At 36.8% G+C, this 19,688-nt stretch overlaps 1 protein-coding gene across 4 annotated transcripts; it reads right to left on the bottom strand.

Moving 5' to 3' along the window:
* Positions 1–230: 230 nt before the first annotated feature.
* LOC145674985 (uncharacterized) lies at positions 231–12,403 on the bottom strand. 4 transcript variants are annotated; one of them, XM_081745319.1, is made up of 6 exons: positions 12,013–12,403; positions 7,601–7,767; positions 7,165–7,341; positions 5,794–5,936; positions 3,569–3,635; positions 817–971 (listed from the first exon to the last, which is right to left on the bottom strand). In XM_081745319.1, the coding sequence occupies exons 1-6, from the start codon at positions 12,149–12,151 to the stop codon at positions 954–956; spliced, it is 711 nt and encodes a 236-aa protein (XP_081601445.1). In that variant the 5' UTR covers positions 12,152–12,403; the 3' UTR covers positions 817–953. The 4 variants fall into 4 exon arrangements, with proteins under 4 accessions (XP_081601443.1, XP_081601445.1, XP_081601442.1 ...); XM_081745316.1 differs by lacking the exon at positions 817–971 and adding an exon at positions 2,434–2,626; XM_081745317.1 differs by lacking the exon at positions 5,794–5,936 and having other exon boundaries at positions 231–971.
* Positions 12,404–19,688: the final 7,285 nt, after the last annotated feature.

The following is a 19,688-nucleotide window of genomic DNA, read 5'->3' as shown; positions in this document are numbered from 1 at the left end:
AGGTTTGTGCTAAACCAAAAACGCGGTCTTTTTACACATAGAGCAGGTTACTGAGTCAAAGTTTTAAAAAAGTAAATATAACTGAATGTCAACCAGGTTGAGTGCAATGAAAATACATATACCTTACTGAATATTCATTATAGAAATTCAACAATTTTCAATAGGAAATCTGATAGCAAATACTAAATAAAAAAATGTGAAAGTGATACATTTCAAGAACTTTATTTAGAACACTCAAAATATCAGTTACAGACACTTTTTTGAAGTTTTACAAAAAAAAAATTAACCGAAATTAACGGCAACAGTAACCGAAAATTTCTCCAAGTGTCTTTCACCAATTAATTTCGGGAGACGTATACAAAAGTCAATTACAAATAAAATTCGAAGTGTAAAATAAAGTAACGAAAACACCAAGTATAAGAATTTCAGTTTGGAATATGGATGAAGCGATAAAACTTGCATGTGAGCCTTGTACTTTAATCCGCTTGAAATGGTTTCATAAAAATATCAAACTACAATACCTTCGAAGTTCCATTTTGTGCAAAGAGCAATGGGTTCTTTTAATGTCACTTTTTCGTTAAATTCTGAAAAAATAACATGCAAGATTTTTAGCAATAGGTTATGGGACATTGAGAGTCAAAAACGATGGTGTGACGAAGTGGCGTGTAGACATATTATTTTGTTGTACGGGCATATCCTCTATCTTGTAACATCAAGCGTTTGTAACAGTTTCACAAGTAATTAACTTACCAAATTGTACGATGTGGGCAGTTTCAAAATAGCACATTCCTCAAAAAATGTAAAGACCTTCTCTCCTAATACTGCTCTTTGCCGAATGGCTCTACTATTCCTCCAATGGATTAACATTTCTTCACTTGGTCCACAATTATACTTCAACCACTGTTTGCTTTCTTCTGCAGCCCGGTAATCACCTAATGGTTGATTTTCCTCTGTCACGTAAGCTTCAGTATCTGAATCGAAAAAAACGCAATCACATCATAAATTTTATACACCCATCGTATTTTTAAAACGTTTTCCAATTATCAATAGTGATAATTATCAAATTCTTCTAATTGATAGTAAATCTTACGAAAAACTAAATCTTAAAACTTCATAAGAGCAATCTTGGTATACGTCTGTCATACAGTAATTACCGAAACTTTCAATGTGATCTCCTATCTTCTTCAGCAGCCAATTCCAACATCAACAGCAATTGTTTTAGATCACATTACATGTAAAGAATTTGCTGTTAATGTATAAGAAAGAGGCGCTGAGCAAGATGGGATTTCACCTTGAAAATTTAGACAATTATTATACGACAGACATATAACAAGACGAATCAATGTGAAAATTTTTAATCATGAGTCACTTAAGTTCTTTTAAGTTAATACAACAACATTAGGGTCTAGGTCAAAACCCCCACAGCCAAAACCCCCACACTCAAGAAATGTCAAAACACCCACACAAACGGTCATAACCCCCACACAAATGGACAAATCTCCCAAACGCACGAACGGTCAAAACCCCCACAGCCAAAACCCCCACACTCAAGAAATGTCAAAACGCCCACACGATCGGTCATAACCCCCACACAAATGGACAAATCTCCCAAACGCACGAACGGTCAAAACCCCCACAGCCAAAACCCCCACACTCAAGAAATGTCAAAACGCCCACACAATCGGTCAAAACCCCCACACAAATGGACAAAACAGCCACACATAGCAACGGTCATAATCCCCACATAAATGGACAAAACTCCCACAAAATCGGACAAATCCCCCACACTCTGAAATGATCGTCATTTCACGTCTTTGTTGCGGCTCTTTATGACGCCCAAGAAGAATAGTTGCAACATCAGTTTAAGTGGAATAAAAGATGTTATTAAAAAGTACAAGGGCAATACATGAGTATGGGTGTTTTGTCAATTTGTGTGGCAGTTGTGATTATTTCTGCATGTGGGAGTTTTGTCCATTTGTGTGGGGGTTTTGTCCATTTATGTGGGGATTGTGACCGTTGCTATGTGTGGCTGTTTTGTCCATTTGTGTGGGAGTTATGACCGTTGGAGGTTATGACCGACTACCAGTGTGGGGGTTTTGGCTGTGGGGGTTATGACCGTTCGTGTATTTGGGAGATTTGTCCATTTGTGTGGGGGTTATGACCGATCGTGTGGGCGTTTTGACATTTCTTGAGTGTGGGGGTTTTGGCTGTGGGGGTTTTGACCGTTCGTGCGTTTGGGAGATTTGTCCATTTGTGTGGGGGTTATGACCGTTTGTGTGGGCGTTTTGACATTTCTTGAGTGTGGGGGTTTTGGCTGTGGGGGTTTTGACCGGTTCCCCAACATTATATCTATCTACACATATAACTATTGTAAAATATGTCTTCATATAATAACTCCTTCAAAAAAGGGAACAATGGTTATACAAAATCTGATTTAGAGTATGTTTTTCAACTTATTCTTACCTTTCTTAGTTTCTGTTTGATTCAAATTACTTGATGAACTGTAATATTTTACAATCCCTGTCTCTCTCAAAATTTTCCTTCTGTTTCTATATTTGTCAACGAGCTTTCCTTTCGCAATACGCTGGTTACGTCCCTCAGTTTTCGGAGCCACAAAATATATTTCCTACGGAAAATACGATTATTATGGTAACTTATTAAAATTTGCGTTTTCTGGCTTTTAACAACTTTGAGGAATTTTCTGAACTCCCGAAATTACTATATTTCTGACAACTAAACACTCTTTACGTGTCACTATAGGTACTATTACATCAGTTTACATTCAAAATTACTTTTTATTAATGATTTGTAAGTTATACAAATAAGAACAGCGTTGTATTGTACCTCTAAATATGTGTGTGATTTACTAGTATGGTCTTCGTTTCCTCTGTCACCTTCTTCAAAGACGGTTAAAAATTGCTGGCTGGCTAGGAATTTTGGGACGTCAGCGAACAAAGTGAAAAAGAACATTGAACCATACAAGTAAATTGCAAAAACGTAACACACAATATAATACTATTTCTATTCAAGTTATGTATTCCATAGCACGTATCAATAGATAACAATACACTTTCTATCGTAACAATGTTAAAACAGTTCAACAATTCGAATGGTATTGTACAAAATGGTTTATTCAAGGCTTCTGAATACACGCATCTGCCTCAATTTCAAAATTTATTCACAAATTTCATGATTTTCATACTATATTCTATAGAAACTTTCAATACCTTAAAATTATTATTCTTACCAGACCAAACTCTGTAAGAAAACTTTACCCATTATGTGTCCTTTTCTCGTGGTTAAATAATTAATGTATATACCTTCGATGAAATCTTGGGTTCGTTTATCGGTGGGAGCTCATGTGATGCAGACCACACATTGAGCTATAGGTACATGTCTCAGAAATGCTCGCCAGAGAAAGGGACATTACACTCTACTCACCAACCAACCAATTTACTCATTTTCTGTTTGAAAATGTGTAGTGTTAAAAAGGACTTATAAAAATAGTCAAACATGACCAATAATGAAAACCTTGTTTTAATTCAATCGTAGAATGATAAGAACTTACCTTGTTTTCTGTTGGAAAAATTTCCTGTAAGGTGTTTGCTATGGTTTCGAAAGCAGTATTTGATATCCTAATATGAATACAGAGAAAAATATATGTATTAAATATATACAATTTCAGTACTCATATATAATTACTGGTTATGCAAAAATATTACTATCACTACAAATACTTGTATTACAAACAAAATTGCAGAGAAAGTGAACTTCTGTATACTGTAACCAAAAGCTACGTTATAGAAAGTGAGTTCATATTAGGTCCGTGTTCCTCACCTCTTTCTACTCGTGGGACAGTCTAAATTATGCATGACTACATGGCATACCAAAACGTTATTTCCCTTCAAAATTTATTATACGATACTATTAATACAAATTCATACTGTAATCAACGTATTATTATTATTATTATTATTATTATTATTATTATTATTATTAAAGAAATCGAACATTGCATATATTAATAAATTATAAAAATGAATGAAAATCTATTGAGACAGAAGAGGGCAATTGATTTGAGCTCTACATTCCTGACCGACGGATTTCAGCCTTTTCTCTTTGACGTTTTAATTTCAAAAGTCTCAAAGCCCACTTCACAGAAATATGTAGTTGAAAGTACTTTTTGCGATTGATTGTCGGCTGAAAGGACAGTTCATAAATTTCACTATTAGCTGAACCCAGGATTACTGTCTTTGTAAGCAACATTAATTACATTTCAGCTATTGCGTGGAGTTTCTTGACCTTTGCGATAAGCTCGGATACTTTACCTCCCTGTATTTTTTTTCTCAGAAGCACGTATTTTGGCAGTCATTAACGTCTCCGTTTTTTGATCCAAGAACCACTGCAGTTGATTTGGAAATTCTTAGTATATTTCCAGTATAATACGCTGAATTCAAAATTCAAAACAAAGTTGAGCGCCACATACGACTGCATACTTTGAAATTTAGCAGTCTGTAAACAAGGGCGCCGATTTCTCTGTAAATTTGGGGGCCCATTCAGATGCAGAAGGTATATATGAGGATTTTAAGACAAATTATGCATTCAAATTATGTCAAATATTCTATGTTCATAAGAACAGTGCTGGGGCTCACACGAGCTTTGGGAGGGCCCGGCCCTCCTAGAATCGGCGCCCTTGCCTGTAAAATATGTTGAAAAAGCTAAGTCTTCTTCACTAGTATAATGGAAAGAGTGTACAGAAACTAGTAGATTAAAATCGAAAGAAAGAAAGAGAAAAAAAAGGATAGGGTAAGTGTTTTCTGGACGTTATTTCATCCGGAACGCCTGTCGTAATCCACAATTACCTGTTTTCTCTTACACTTTTTCGACCGAGTGACCCCAGCGGGAATCGAAGCCGGGACCGCTCGCACAAAAGGCGAGAGCGTTAGCGACCACGCCAAGCGTTACCACTGTAGACTGAAGGAGATGGTGATGATGAGAATGAATGAAATGGGGGAATAAGAAAGTTGGCGGAAACGGGAGAACCTCGAAAAATCCTTGTGCACGGCGTTTCTCCAACACAAAACTCACTAGCGCAAGCTGAGATCAAACCAAGTGAGAACTCTGCACTGAGCCATTGCGGCCCCATAAAATACTACTGAAAATCAATTAGTGTACAAGTATATGAAGTACAGTAACTGGAACTATCAATAATAAATAATCGACAAAAAATTTCTAACAATGCGTAAACACTTGCGTCACACCTTTCACCTTGCAGGAGCACACTGTTCGTGAACCATTGTAACAGGTATATCCTTCCCTTGCACTAGATAAAGAACTCATGCCATATATCACAAAGTTCACTTAAGATTACATGAATCTTAAGCATTTTCTTCAGACTGTCCTTACACAAGTTATATCTTTTGTCCATTAAGATGCATTAGACACCTGAAAACATCTTTCAATATTTACTAACACCATATTTGAGGCGCGTCATCAGTTTGAAATTCATATTAACATCAATCATGCGTCCCAAGTGTTTGGTTGGTGAACATAAATTAATCCTGTTTGGAGGCAAGCGTTAAATTCTACACCTCAAACTGCATTCCACAACAACCGTAAGCAATATGACTTGAATTTTCATACAAAAGTGACAAAACTAAAGCAGCCAATACAATGATAAATGGACAATGATCACAATAAATGATATTTATATACGATTTCCTGTAAAAAGGGTAAAATATGGCATATAGTATCACTTACTTGAATGTTGAAATAGCTAAAAGATATACTTACAATCCACACCATAACTCCATATAATGATCTACTATAATGGATACAATATGTCTCCTTGCTTTTCCATCCAACTTATTTTTATCTTGGTAAGATTTTAAAATAGATGTTCCCAGAAGAGACTGGGCTAATATATCTCTTACAACCTATAATACAATTATACAGTTTTATGATTAGTCTTCTCTCAAATCTCTTAAAAGTAAATAGTACATTTCTATTTTTCTCAAAACGATGTACTAGTTTCTACAAACAAAGAGCTTAGGACCATATGCCTGATTTTTTTTTTTTTAATTGCGATTTCACTATTGTTAGGATTCTTGTATAACTCGTTACTAGTTTCTGTTCAGAAGTTTGCAAAAATCGAGATTAGACGGTAGTAAACATGATAGTGTTCTTACCTTGACTAATGTTTTTGTACTTTTTTTTTCGGAACAACACATATATTACCCCAAGCCATTCAAAGATAGTTTAATGAAAGCTTTTTATATGTTCCTCATTGTTTCAATGTGATGAAATATCTATAATTGTGAATGGAACATAAAGAACACGTATTAGTTTCTGTCACTTAGTAACCTGACATTATTCGTATTACTACCATAATTCTTCAAATATATCTAATATTTCGAGCACAAGTTTCGAATGTTTATCGTCAGGGAGGTTTTAAAGATCACGTTGTAGCTGGCTCATGATGTACTTCGGCATAACAAAATACTTATGAGAACCTATGAATAATTACTTTGCTACTGCTGTAGTAAATCATAGCATGTAACGATCCAGCTACGTGAAGTGATGTAATCTTTAAAATTTTCCTGAGGATAAGCACTCGAGAATTGTATTCGAAGTATTGATGAATTGTAGCATCTGAGTCAATCCACATAAAGTGATACAACACTGGTTGCTCGACCATTAAAAAAAAATCTTTTTGTGCAGTTGCCTTAACATTTTCGTAGTTCAAAATGAACATTATTTACATTCTAGTACTTTTGGTTTCCATATGGCAGCCATTTTTGTTTTAAAATGCACGCTGATTTTTGCATTGGTAAGGGTTTTTCGTTAACTTATATTACTCAGAATTTATCAAACCTAGGTTCGTGAACAGAAACCATTTTATTCAGAAATGAACGAAATGATGAATGTAGAAGGTGAGAGGAAACTGCAGAACACCGAGAAAACGCCCAATCTGCACGAGCTGGGATCGAACCACGGCAACGCGCTACAACGTAATCCCCGTGGCCCCCTGTTTTACGAGTTATCGTGGACTAGATACACGAAGAGACACATACATACAAATGCCTATGGAGTCTAATGATAGAAGCTACGCTACACTCTCTTCAACTACATGCTTTTCAGAGTTATAAACATAGCAATTCTCACCTGAACGTTAATTACTTTCTGGAAAGGATTGGTATCAACCTCTCTGGTTTCTTCTGACACTTGTTTTTCTTTGTTTTCAGGAGAACTAAGCGAACTCGTTTCACTTATCGCAAAAGACGTGATTGTACTGCTGCTTTCCTCAAAATTTTGTAAGCTACTGATATTCTCAAATATTTCCTGTGAAGAAAGTTCAATTTCTTAATAATTTCAATAATGTGAATACAAAACGAAATTTTAGATTCTTTAATATTTGGAAAATAATACAAAATACCAGGTGGTATAAGTTATAGTTATTTGTTTACAATTACTTGAACAATACAGGGTATTTAAATCAACCAATGTATATGCACCCATTTCATAGTCGTGTCTTGACTTGGTGCTACTACGAAATCGGCACTAATCATTTCTAAACAAAACATTTTATATACTACAGTACCTGGTCATTCTCAAGTCCTACACCTATTTCCACAGGTGAAACAGTCAGAGATCTCTTATAGTTTTCATATTTGTTGAGAAATTTCGCTCTTTGTCCAATCTTCGGAAACAAATTTTCTATCATCGTATATGTAAGCAAGGGAAATGACTCATCATCAATTTCTTGTTCTGTAAAATGATAATTGCTTCAGTAAATTTCTCAGTAATCAATTAAACTAAACAAAGCAACTCCTTTGCATGAAACGTTCTAGAATGCACTTGGAAGATTGATTTGTTTTGGTTATTGAAGTTAAGCACCCCTTTTCAGCAGCAAGGCTATATGAGGTATGGGCCTACACTTTAAAGTCAAATCCGAGCCACCGCTTGCCCTGAAATCGAACCCGGGATCCCATGCTCCAAAGGCGCGCGTCTAGCCACTCGACAAGCGGGGAGAGTACTGCAGCTGAAAAAAAAATGTCCCACCGGGAATTGAAGCCTGGACTCCTTGATTGCAAGGTGAAAACTAGATGCAATTAACACAGGTCGTGTGAAATATGAGCAAAACATCACCATAAATATCAGCGAACTTGAGATTTTTTTTTTTTTTTTTTGCTTCAACCTTTTTTTGAACCTATCTAGTTTAAACCAGACAATCCTGCTGGGAAGGCACCCTATATTTAATGAAAACGCAACGTTGGCAGTACAGCATGCTGTTCCCTTGGGCTCTCATCCTATCAACAATGCAGCGTTATAATTTCATGTATTTTCTAAGTTTCCTCAAACAGCAATCTGCAAGTTGATTGTGCCACTTATGCGTGTTCTTACTTTCTGTCCGAACAGCCTACTGGACTGGAAATGATGGTTTGTCATTTAACATAGAGGGCTCCTTACCAACGTAGCTCAAAGGGTTTGTGCGCTTGCAAAGATTCTACCACTTGATACTGCTTTTCATAGTTTATTTTATAAGAAATAAACTACTGAAAACCTGAGTTGACTTGTTGAAACCAGCATGGTTTTAACTTTTTTCTACAAGAAAGAAAATGGTTTAACCCCTTCTCCACAAAATAATATGAATGGTTCAAAGAACAACTGAATTCAACGAATAATATCGTTAATCACTTCTCTTATAGAAATGCAAGTTAAATTACATCGCTGTATTTGACTCGGTAATCTAACTTGGACTTAATTAGATGTTCCGTATTCTGTAGCGTTTTGACGTTCCCATTTATTTTAAAAATGTGCATAACTCTGTACACTAATGTCTCTGGTTTGGTTCTGTATTTTTATCTTTCTGAAATAACTCTTAAAATATTCACAAGTATGTAAGATCAATACAACGTATTTTTAAAAAATGTCCTATGTGGAAGAGATTGTGGCTGGTAGCCTTTGTAACCAAAAAAATCTGGGTTCAAAAATGAAATCTTTGAGTTTTATGTCCTATGGGTATTCCTGGTAGACTAAAGGATGATGAAGAGAATAAATGAAATGGTGGAATGAAGAAAGTGGGAGCAAACGGGAGAATACCAAGAAAACCTACGCACCAGACGTGAAGTTCCAGCACTGAGCCCACTGTCACCCCAATCCTGGATTCGAGTCAAGGTGAAGGATGATTTGTTTGTGCAAAGAATAGTGGCTCATATCCAACTTTAAACTGCAGGTCTCGTCCTTCATTACCTCGCTGTTGCATGAGGGCGTTAAGGTTAAACGAAGGTATATCTATCAATGTGTAACATAAATGAATAAAACAAAAAACTCTATTTGAACAAAATAATACTGGCTGAAACAAAAAACTTTAAAAATTCTCTGGTCAACCTTAAAAAACAATCGATTATAATTAGATTTATTATTGCCCCTAGGTACAACAGTTTCTGTTAGGCTATTTTGTACGTACACATGATGTCGGCTTTTTTTTAATATATTACCAAAATGATTTGCTCGGTAAAAAATTGCAGTTGTATTCTCTCAGTAGCTGCAATATCACTGTAACTTTTACAATACGAAGCTGAAATACCGGTACTTAGGAACAAAATTTTCCATCAGCATAGTACAAACAGTCAAAGTACAGTAAAGCAAAATATACAACGTGTTTCTGGGTATGTAACTTCCTATACCAACAGCATAACAACATAGACAAGTCTCAGCTTAATTGACTGCCCTAATCGCACAGTTTAAGAATAGGCCAGCACAAATATTATAAATTCCAAGGTGCCTTTCTTTATATATACTTTGAGGGAACTTTATTCTAATGTCGTATCAGGGTTCATTCGTGAGTTGGCATTACTCGAGCAGACGGTTCTACCAAATTTTTACACTTACTTTGCATTTTAAGATTTCTTTTTGCAGAACATGCACTTAATGAGGATCTAGTGCATAAACCACGAACCAACTTGTGCTAGGTGGCCATTAAAAAGTACGTATTAAAAAGAACTAACCGAGTCAGGGCAGGAGGTTAGCAGGCGGCCCAAGTGGAGCAAGCGAGTGCGTCCGTAGGGAGCAGGCGCGTCAGCGACTGGGGCATACTCATAAACGAGAATAGTGGAAACATTCACAAAATATCCTCAACAATTTTTACGTTCAAAAACACTTAAATAATCACAATAATTCTTACCTTTAAAATGGCTTCAACTGCGAGAAGAAATTCGTCTGTTCTGAATTTTTACTTCTTCTCCACACTTCGCACAGTAGATTTTATGCCTCAACATACCATGGCGCTCTTTACCGCACAATCCTTTGTAACAAAATCGTATATTTGCATTACATCCATCACAAACGTCCATTGCTAACACGAACAGAACATTCCAGCCGTTTATTTCCACGTTCTTCGCATTCTTGCATTCTTCCGCTTCAGTAAATAGTTACGCTTAGAATACGTTCACTGCCATTCAAAATGTATTTCAATACATCAGATGAAAAAATGGGTTTACTCGAGCAGACGGTTCTACCCAAAACAAAATATATAGGTAAAATAAGATGTCAGTGGATAGCATACTGAAATACATTTTGGATCGTAGTGAACGTATACTAAGTATTACTATTTATTAAAGCGGAAGAATGCAAGAATGCGAAGAAGGTGGAAATAAACGGCGGGAATATTCTGTTCGAGTTAACAATGGACGTTTGTGATATATATACTGCGAACATATGCTTTTATTACAAAGAATTGTGTGATAAAGAACGTTATATTTTACTCTTTGCAGCGTCATGGTATGTTGAAACGTAAAATCAACTGTGCGAAGTGTGGAAAAGTAAAAATTCAGAACAGACTAACTTCTTCCTCGCAGCAGGCCATCAGTATCCTGGAAAGAGGAAGCCATCTCGTAGATAAGAATTATTACGATTACTTAAGTGTTTTTGTAGTAAAAATTATTGCGGATATTTTACGTATTCTTCCACTATCCTCGTTTATGCGTATGCCCCATGTCGCTGACGCGCCTGCTCCCTCCTGACACACCTCTTGCTCTACTCGGGCTCCCCTGCTGCGCTCCGGTTCTGACTCGGTTAGATATTATTCGTGCTTTTTAGTGTCCACCTAGCAGAAATTGGTTCGTGTTTCATGCACTAGCTCCACATTTAGTGCATGTTCTGCAAAAACAAACCGGAAAATGTAATAAATGTGTGAAAATGCGGTAAAATCGTTTGCTCGAGTAATGCCACAGAAATTATATTCATGATCATGAACTCTTTGTGGGTATATAATTAACTGCGTGTCTTCAGCGAGGGAGACCTGTTTCGATTCCTAGTAGGGATTCCTGTGGTTCGGAACCCTCGTAAAGCTGCAGGTTAACATCTCAAATAGCATCACTGCTGAAAGTAACTTTTTTACCCCAAGATTTTTTGATAACTTGGTTTACAACCAGGAACTTGTTTACACATGAAACTTGTAGAGGTAAAGTTCCGTGTAGTTGCATGCTCCTTTCCAGAATGCCGTTTTAATGGACTAGTGACCACTTTTATTTAGCAGAGAAGAACCTACACTAACCTATGCAAACTTAATCTAGTAATGAGATACAAAGAACATGTACACAATGTATGCATGACTGTCATATACATCGCACATTAGAGGCACCGTGTTTACCTACACACTAAATACTTTAACATCTCGTATTTATTCGTTTAAGGAATCCTACATTTCATGGTTTCAAATAGAGTCTGTCAATTGATCCTATCCTGTGGTGTTCTTAACTGAGGGTTTTGAAAGAGAAATTCCATCATATCATGTAGCTATAAAAAGTGGCAATCGTAGTAGACCTACTTTGCTGTTCCACATATAAGGATATATGAATTATATACCGTTCAGACGCAATAAAGTAATTGTACACGAGCTACCACATATAACACTTACGCCAAACACTTTAATTAATTGTTTTCATAAAGCATTGAGTTACAGCATTTAATTTGTTTAAATACTTAATATTAAAAACATATTCCTCCTACCTGCAAATTTGGGTATAGCTTCTGCGAATCCCCAGGATAGTAGTTTTCTTGCTATCAAATTGTTTGCTTCACAATTTGCTTCATTTTCTTGATTACATATTACGAGCTGATGAGTTTCTACTCCAGTCAAAGCCGCCATTTTTGTTTGTTTACAGAAACCAAATGAATGATTTATTAATGGTTAACAACTGGAATAACCAAATAGTTCAATGAATTCTGTACTTTGTTTAAACTGAACAAAGTCGCGTTTAAACAAACCAGCTTTTTTGCGTGTTACAAAGCAGATTTGTTAATCGCAGACAAAGTTTGTTCTTCTGAAATAAAAAATAAGTTAAACAAATGAATTTTGTTACATGCAAACACGCACCTTGAGGCTGTTTTTTCAGTGTAGTTATTGTGAGGAAAGCGTTCACATTACTGATAAAAGCAATTATTTGCATTGCAAAACAATTGCAGTGAAAAAGGGAAATTCGAATGTACTGAAGGGATTTTATGCTGCTTCAGGTTGGCAACACTGACCGCAAATCAAACACAAAGTAATTTCTTTTCCTATCTCGAAATATATATCGAAGTTGTTCATTCTTTATCGTCAAAGCAAAACAAACACATGTGTGTTATAATTGAATGCTCCTTTAGGCCTGCCATCTACTGAGAAAACACATTTTTTCTTTGTCTTTTCTCTCAGTAAGGTGCTGTCATCTATGGAGAAATGGCAGAACTAAGTCTTGCCTTGCAACCACTAACAAATTTCATCATCTCCAGGTATAATACGATCCTTAATGAAGGATACGTTTCCATGACATCTACATGGATGTCACTGGTACACAAGGGGTTAATAGTTACCACACGAATAGCCAATCAAATTTTAGAATACGTGGATCACATATTGTTCTTGTCGTTTACTTATTAATATGTTAGAGCGTATTCTAATAGTTGATATAAGATTGAATTCAGTCTTGGACTGGGGGGGAATAGGACCTTGGCAGTAGCCTCACTTGGAGGACCCCATCTTCCCTTCCCTACGCACCATTAAATGGATACCAGTTTATTATTATTATTATTATTATTATTATTATTATTATTATTATTATTATTATTAGTAGTAGTAGTAGTAGTAGTAGTAGTAGTAGTAGTAGTAGTAGAAGAAGAAGAAGAAGAAGAAGAAGTTTAACAGTCTTGTAAAATCTATACGAGGGGCTGTAGCTTTTCTTCATAAATTTGTTCATTAACGCGTGGTAATAAGAGCCCCAGGTTGGGGACCTATTCTGTTTCTTTATGGTGTTGCAATAATTTGTCAAACGATTAATAGAGGGCCCCAACAGGACTTTATAAAAGTCAGTCTCATTTCCGCATTCATAGAGCCCCAATACACATTTAGAACAACAATATGTGGTCGTGGTGCCCCATTCTTCATATTGTTGAAATATATTCTTACTAGGCCACAAACAAAGGGCCCCAAACAGGACTTCATAATAATGTTAGTTTTATTTCAATAATGGGACCCCAAGACTACATTCAATGCTGCGGGCCACCGAAATCTCGGAACTTAAATTAAAGTAACTATGCTCCAACATAGCGGACATGTTTCATCTTACTTTCCATGTTATTCAATATTCATTATATATATACAGGGTGGTAGATAACTCCACCGACAAACTTTGGGAGGTGATTCCTTATATGAAATGAAAGGAAAAAGTTCTAATAAACATGGGACGAAAAACGTCTCCTTTCAGAGTTATGAGCCGCCAAAAATTCGAAAATTCACGTTTCGAAACGCTCTGCCTTAGAAACTACAGGACCGATCCCAAGCGGTTTAAGGAATTACAAAGGAACTAGTATGCGTTCTATCTAAATACCCATGTTCTACCGTGGTCCGTTATCGGTCAAACGAACTGTAAAAAACAAGTTGAGGTGTAGGGGTACTCCTTTAAGTACTAATAGCGCGTTCGTTTCGCCGGATGTATATATATAGCGATAACGGAGGATGTATATATATATATATATATATATATATATATATATATATATATATATATATATATATATATATATATATATATATATATATATACAGTGAAACCTCTACTAACGGACACCTCTATAAAGCGGACACTCTCTAGTACGGACACGGACAGTCTTTCCTGTCTTTTATAAGTATTTTTACCTCCGTATTACGGACACTTTCTCTAGAAACATGTTGAAAAGTACAGTAAAAATACATTTTTTGTAATTCATACGTGTGTCAGTAAGGAAGCACATGAAGGTGTGACAACATTTTTCCTCCTCAATTGTCTGCTCTGCAACCCAAAGGAAAGGTCTCCGTTTAGCAACACCTTCATGTCCCTTGCTTGCATTCCACTCTCATCCGACTTGCTTTATACACAAAAGTGATTGACAGTTGCCCGCCGTTTGGGTTGACAAGTCATTCTACTGTCCCGTTGGAATCTCTAACCAAGCAGAAGACAAGTTACGCAAGCAGAAGTCTCAAAAAAGTCATTACTGGACTGCAATTAACTCACAAATTAAAGCAATACACCGGAAACGTAGTAAGTAGCGATAAGTGTAAAGTATATAGCAGAGAATTATAACATCTTATTTCCATGTTGTGCCTCGAATATAGAGTATTGTATGGCGCAAGATAATGTAAGTACAGTAACATTTTGGCAATATTCGTATATACATGATTCATGCAAAAAAAAAAAAAATCTATTTTTTTTTCTAATTAGTACAATCTAATTGCAGATTGTACTAATTCACGTAAGAAGATATTGAAACCTCTCTAAGGCGGACACCTCTCTATAGCGGACAATTTTTAATTCCCCACGGCTGTCCGCTATAGAGAGGTTTCACTGTATATATATAGAAAGAGAGAGAGAGGGCCCCGGCAGGGATTCTCGTCCTCCTGCTCTGGCCAGTCCGAGCCTGATTGAATTTACCTCTGTTTGTCGAACAAGGTAGAAAGAAAATCAGCAAGGCGAGACGGTTCTTTTCAGCCATTATCAGAACTGTTCCAACTAATGATGCACCACAGATGAGGAATGCCGTAATAAGATCAATTAAGCATCAGAAGCGAGAGCCACTAAAAATGGGAACTTCTTCAAAATATTCTGAGCAATCTCTGTTCACATGTTCATGCCTTATTAATGAGGTATTTTACAACGAAACAGAACAGTTTGTGGCATTGCAGAATGTTTTTACCTAGAAATACTCGTTCTTCAATTACGTTATTTATAAGTTAAAACAACGACAATCAGAGAAAGCTTATATCGTCTAGCAAAAACAAGAAACGTTAAAAATCCTCAGCAACGCTTTCCTCTCCCTTAGACGAAAGCGCCATCTGCACACACAAAAAATGAAGAATAGTTATTTGTCGTTTCGTTAATATCTGACTAGATGGCAGGGAAGTCGTAGAAAAAGAGATTTTTTTCTTTTTTAAATAATAATTCTGGATTGATGTACGTACGTAAATATAGTATACATGTCCAAGACACTTCATATTTTTCTTTAAAATCTCCAGTAAGAATGACAGCAAGACCTGATTTGTGTATTGAGCAAAAGCACACGTAGGATTCCGCTGACATGAAATTTATGAGTCAAGTTTACTTGTGGGAAAGAGCTATAAATTAAAATATGGCGCGCGGGGAGTTTGTTGCAGAGTAACAGAGAGAGAGGAGGGGGAGGGGATATACATAAAGATCCAGTATATACTGACACACACACATAAACACAAAAGATAAAAAAATATACTATATATATGTATAATCAAGAAAGAATTGAATTTACGTTCTCTGTGGCGCCACAGAAATTGGAAATTCGATGACCGGACGTTATATTTAAAAAAAAAAAATAATAAAAAACTAAATGTTACTGAAGAAGTAATCGTAGAGAGGGGGGATTAGCTACGAAGCTTGTTCAGTGACGTTTTATACAGAGCAGAACATATATATACACACAAATACACAACAAGATGGACGTCCTTGGAGTCCTGTCAGATTCACGAAACCTCATGCAAAATAACTGACAATCATGTTTTTTTTTTTTTTTTCGACACATGGCAAGGAAAATCATTATTGCCAGTTTGGCCTTCTTCCTTTTCCTTTAGTTTTTTTTCTGACTTTCAATCCTTTGTTGTACGTTTTCCCTCTTCCTTATCCTCCAGCAAGTCAAATTGTTTTTGGGACACTAAAAGACAGGGAAAATATGCAGTCGAAAAGAATATACATTTATGAATGATATTTCCCACTGCGTCATGTCTGAAAACGCATCACCACAAGACGTAGAAATTAAAAAGTACCATGATCTGGTAACACTTGAATAGGTCTTAAGAGGAGAGGCTCAGATGGCGTTAGTCTGCGATTTTGCTCAAATTTTGCACATAGATAGTACTCCACAAGAAAGCAATAAATCTGAAACGGTTCACGGTACCACCTAATTGATTCGAGATATAGGTCTTTCTATCTGAAAAATAAGCGAATAAAGAAGCATGGTGAGACCCGGGCTCGATTCCTGGCGGAGCTCATGTGGTTCGGATTCCACGTTAATCAGTAGGTCCCGTCTCATATAGCCCCGCAGCTGTAAAGGGCGTTAAAATCAACTCAACTCAACTCAAAGAAGCATGGTTGGCACCCCTAAAAGTCTGGAACGGTGAAACAAATGTCAAAACCGGAAAACTCCTGTTTCATCATCTCAAAAGTGCCTCTATGGAAGTAAAAACATTTGCCCCAGGCAGGGGCGGATCCAGGACCGACTTCTGGGGGGGGGGGTTGTCATAATGCTACTTTTAAGGGCTCCAAACTCTGGGATGGATTTAATTTATATATAAAAAATAAAAATGTTTCCTCTTCTGGGGGGGCAATTGCCCCTTGCCCCAGGGTCCCCCGAAGGTTCCCAGGCGGGGTCCAACTCAAAATTTGGAAATGGCAAAGGGAATCAAGTAGTATATCATTTATAAGTATTGCAAAAAGAAAGAAGATGGAAATAGGCTCCAGTATGCAAAATAGCAAGTATTTTTTTTTTCTAATTACCATTTAGAACGCGAGTCCCACTCTTGATTTTCTTTAATTCAAACATTTACCTTTCTTTATAACTAAACGATGTAACTATTTCTTTGCTAGAATAACTAAAGTCCCGTTATATTCTTATCCGTGCAAGTCGGTGTAGAACACCAGTTTCACTTATCAGCTCCTCTTAGTTTTGGTGTTACTGACAACGGACGACTTGAATCACAACTAACAACGGTCCAAAGTATGATAGGAGAAATGAAAGACAGTGACAAGTAAGAAGAAGAAACAGAAGAATAAAATGGACGAAAGAAAGAAAGAAAAAAGAACGCAGTTCTCACATGGAAATTAAATTTGACAAATACAGTATTATTTCTGAACAAAGAGGATGAGAAAATGGAAAGTCAATGAACGTGGGGGGAGGGCTTGAGTCCTATAGCCCCCTAAATACGCCACTGACGAGGACAGGTACTCATGGTACTCGTGGTGAAATAGTAGGTACTGGTACGGTACTTGCAGGAATAAACATCTATCTCTTGTTTCTCAAAGCAAGATGACGTTGTGTACAGATAGTTGTAATTGGTATTGTGCTGCCAAAATGTCTTGAGCCGTGGCAAAAATGCGAACTAAAGCTCACACCCTCACACACCCACGCGTTGAGCCAATAAGGGTTCAGCTGTTGCTAAGCGAGAGAAAGCGAGTGGAATTCCTTCAGCCGATAGCAACGCTTGCAATGGAAGACTAGGGATCAAGTCAATGTGGTATTAGTATAGCCGAAAACAAATTCAAAGACAGAATTACAAAGTAGTATTACGGACAAAGAAATCTTAAGTTAAATCATAAATGAAATTTGAAATAATCAAAATTTCCTTTCACCATCTTTTGTAAACCATTTTGAAAAGTAATGAACTAAATGTACAATCACGGACAAAAATTTAACATAGTCCGTGACATAATAATATAAGGGAGCGGTTTAGATTCGGGTTTCGGGTATTATCTTTTTCTTCTTTAATTTTAAAAGTATTACTTATTTTCGGGAGAATACGGTATTTCTGTTTCTGAAATGAGTGATCATAGACTTAATAGTAAAGATAGAGTGCGCTCCACTTGCATCCTCAGTCGGAACAAGCCATAGGAAACCTAAGAGCAAGAAATGTTCAAATTTGGAAGCCAGTCCCTCGGGTTCAATCGAACTTGAGCTTTGAGCGAAAATCCTTAATTTAACAGCGAGGTAGACTGGATTTGAATTTAGCGTCCCGTTCAGAAGCGAGACAATATGAATTACTAACCATCATCATCATCGTCGTCATTGGTCTTTTCTCAGTATTGGCACGCCACTTGCCGCATCTGAGAAGCTTACATGCTCCGCGATCTTCCGCTACCAACTTCGTTTCCACGTATAATTTTTCTGCTTTGATATCCACTAATTGTAATCTCCTTCGCCCCCTCCTTCACTTTCCTGCCACTATACCCTCTGGCACGTCCGTCGTGATACGATTCCTTCTTAACCAATGTCCCTATCAGTTTCTCTTCTTCTTAATAATAATGTCTAAAATTGTTCCCCACAATTTCTAACACCCTCTCATTCGTTTCTCGCTCGACCTATATAATTATCTCCTGGATTTGCTGAATTACTAATAAGGATTGGATTACTGATATTTTCAAAGTGTTATTTGCATCCCCTTATGCTGAAATCCTCATTGCCCGCTGGAGGCAGTACTATGCAGTGGTGGTAGTTGCGGGGGGAGCGGGGCTACAGCCTCGGGCGCCGAAGTAAGGGCGCAAAATTAGGGAGAGAAAAAGAAAAAAGAGAGGAAAAATTACTTGGAATATATCCATGGAGGCGCCATCGTATACTCTCGCCCCGGGCGTTAATTTTCCACGGCTCGGCACTGAGTGGAGGCACTGACTGTTACAGTCTGTCTTAAAATTGATTTTGAGAAATTGTTAAATGCATCATGATTTTTAAGTTCTAAAATTTCACGACACACCTTGTGGAACTGCGCGGCACACAGGTTGAGAATGACGGTCCTAACCTATCCAATATCCAATCAGCAAGCAAAATAATTTGTTATTCGCAGAAATTGACTGCTTTTGTGAGTAGATGGCCGTCACAAAAATAATAATGGCTACCTCGAGGGGAAAAAATCACATTTTTTTTTGGGGGGGGGGGATTTTCGATATCTATGTTTCGGAAAGGGATAAAGGGAATTTTTGTCAAAATTGGAAATATACATGAGATTCCATACATAAAGGCTTATCTAATAATCTACGCCCACACAATCTCTAGGGGTCGGAAGTTGACATAATAAACCAATCAACAGATGTGAAATTCAGAAATTTGTCGTGTCATCTAGTTTCTTCTCTCGTGTCATTTTGTCCCCTGTCTTATCTCGTCTAGTTTCTTGTTTCGTCTGGTCTAGTATCCCGTCTCGTCTAGTCTAGTATCTGGTTTAGTCTAGTTTCTTCTTCTTGTCTCGTCTCGTCTAGTTTCTTGTTTCTTCTCGTCTAGTATCTTGTCTCATCTCGTCTAGTTTCTTGCTTCGTCTCTTCTAGTATTTTGGCTCCTCTCGTCTAGTTTCTCGTTTAGGTGTCTTGTCTCGTCTCGTCTAGTTTCTTGTTTTGTTTCGTGTAGTTTCTTATTTCGTCTCGTCTAGAATCTTGTTTCTTCTCGTC

This window comes from Thermobia domestica, chromosome 18 (genome assembly GCF_964235325.1).
Source record: "Thermobia domestica chromosome 18, izTheDome1.hap1.1, whole genome shotgun sequence".
NCBI classification, from domain to species: Eukaryota; Metazoa; Arthropoda; class Insecta; order Zygentoma; family Lepismatidae; genus Thermobia; species Thermobia domestica.
Note: the sequence above shows the minus strand (reverse complement) of the source record. Positions and strands in the feature narration are given on the sequence as shown.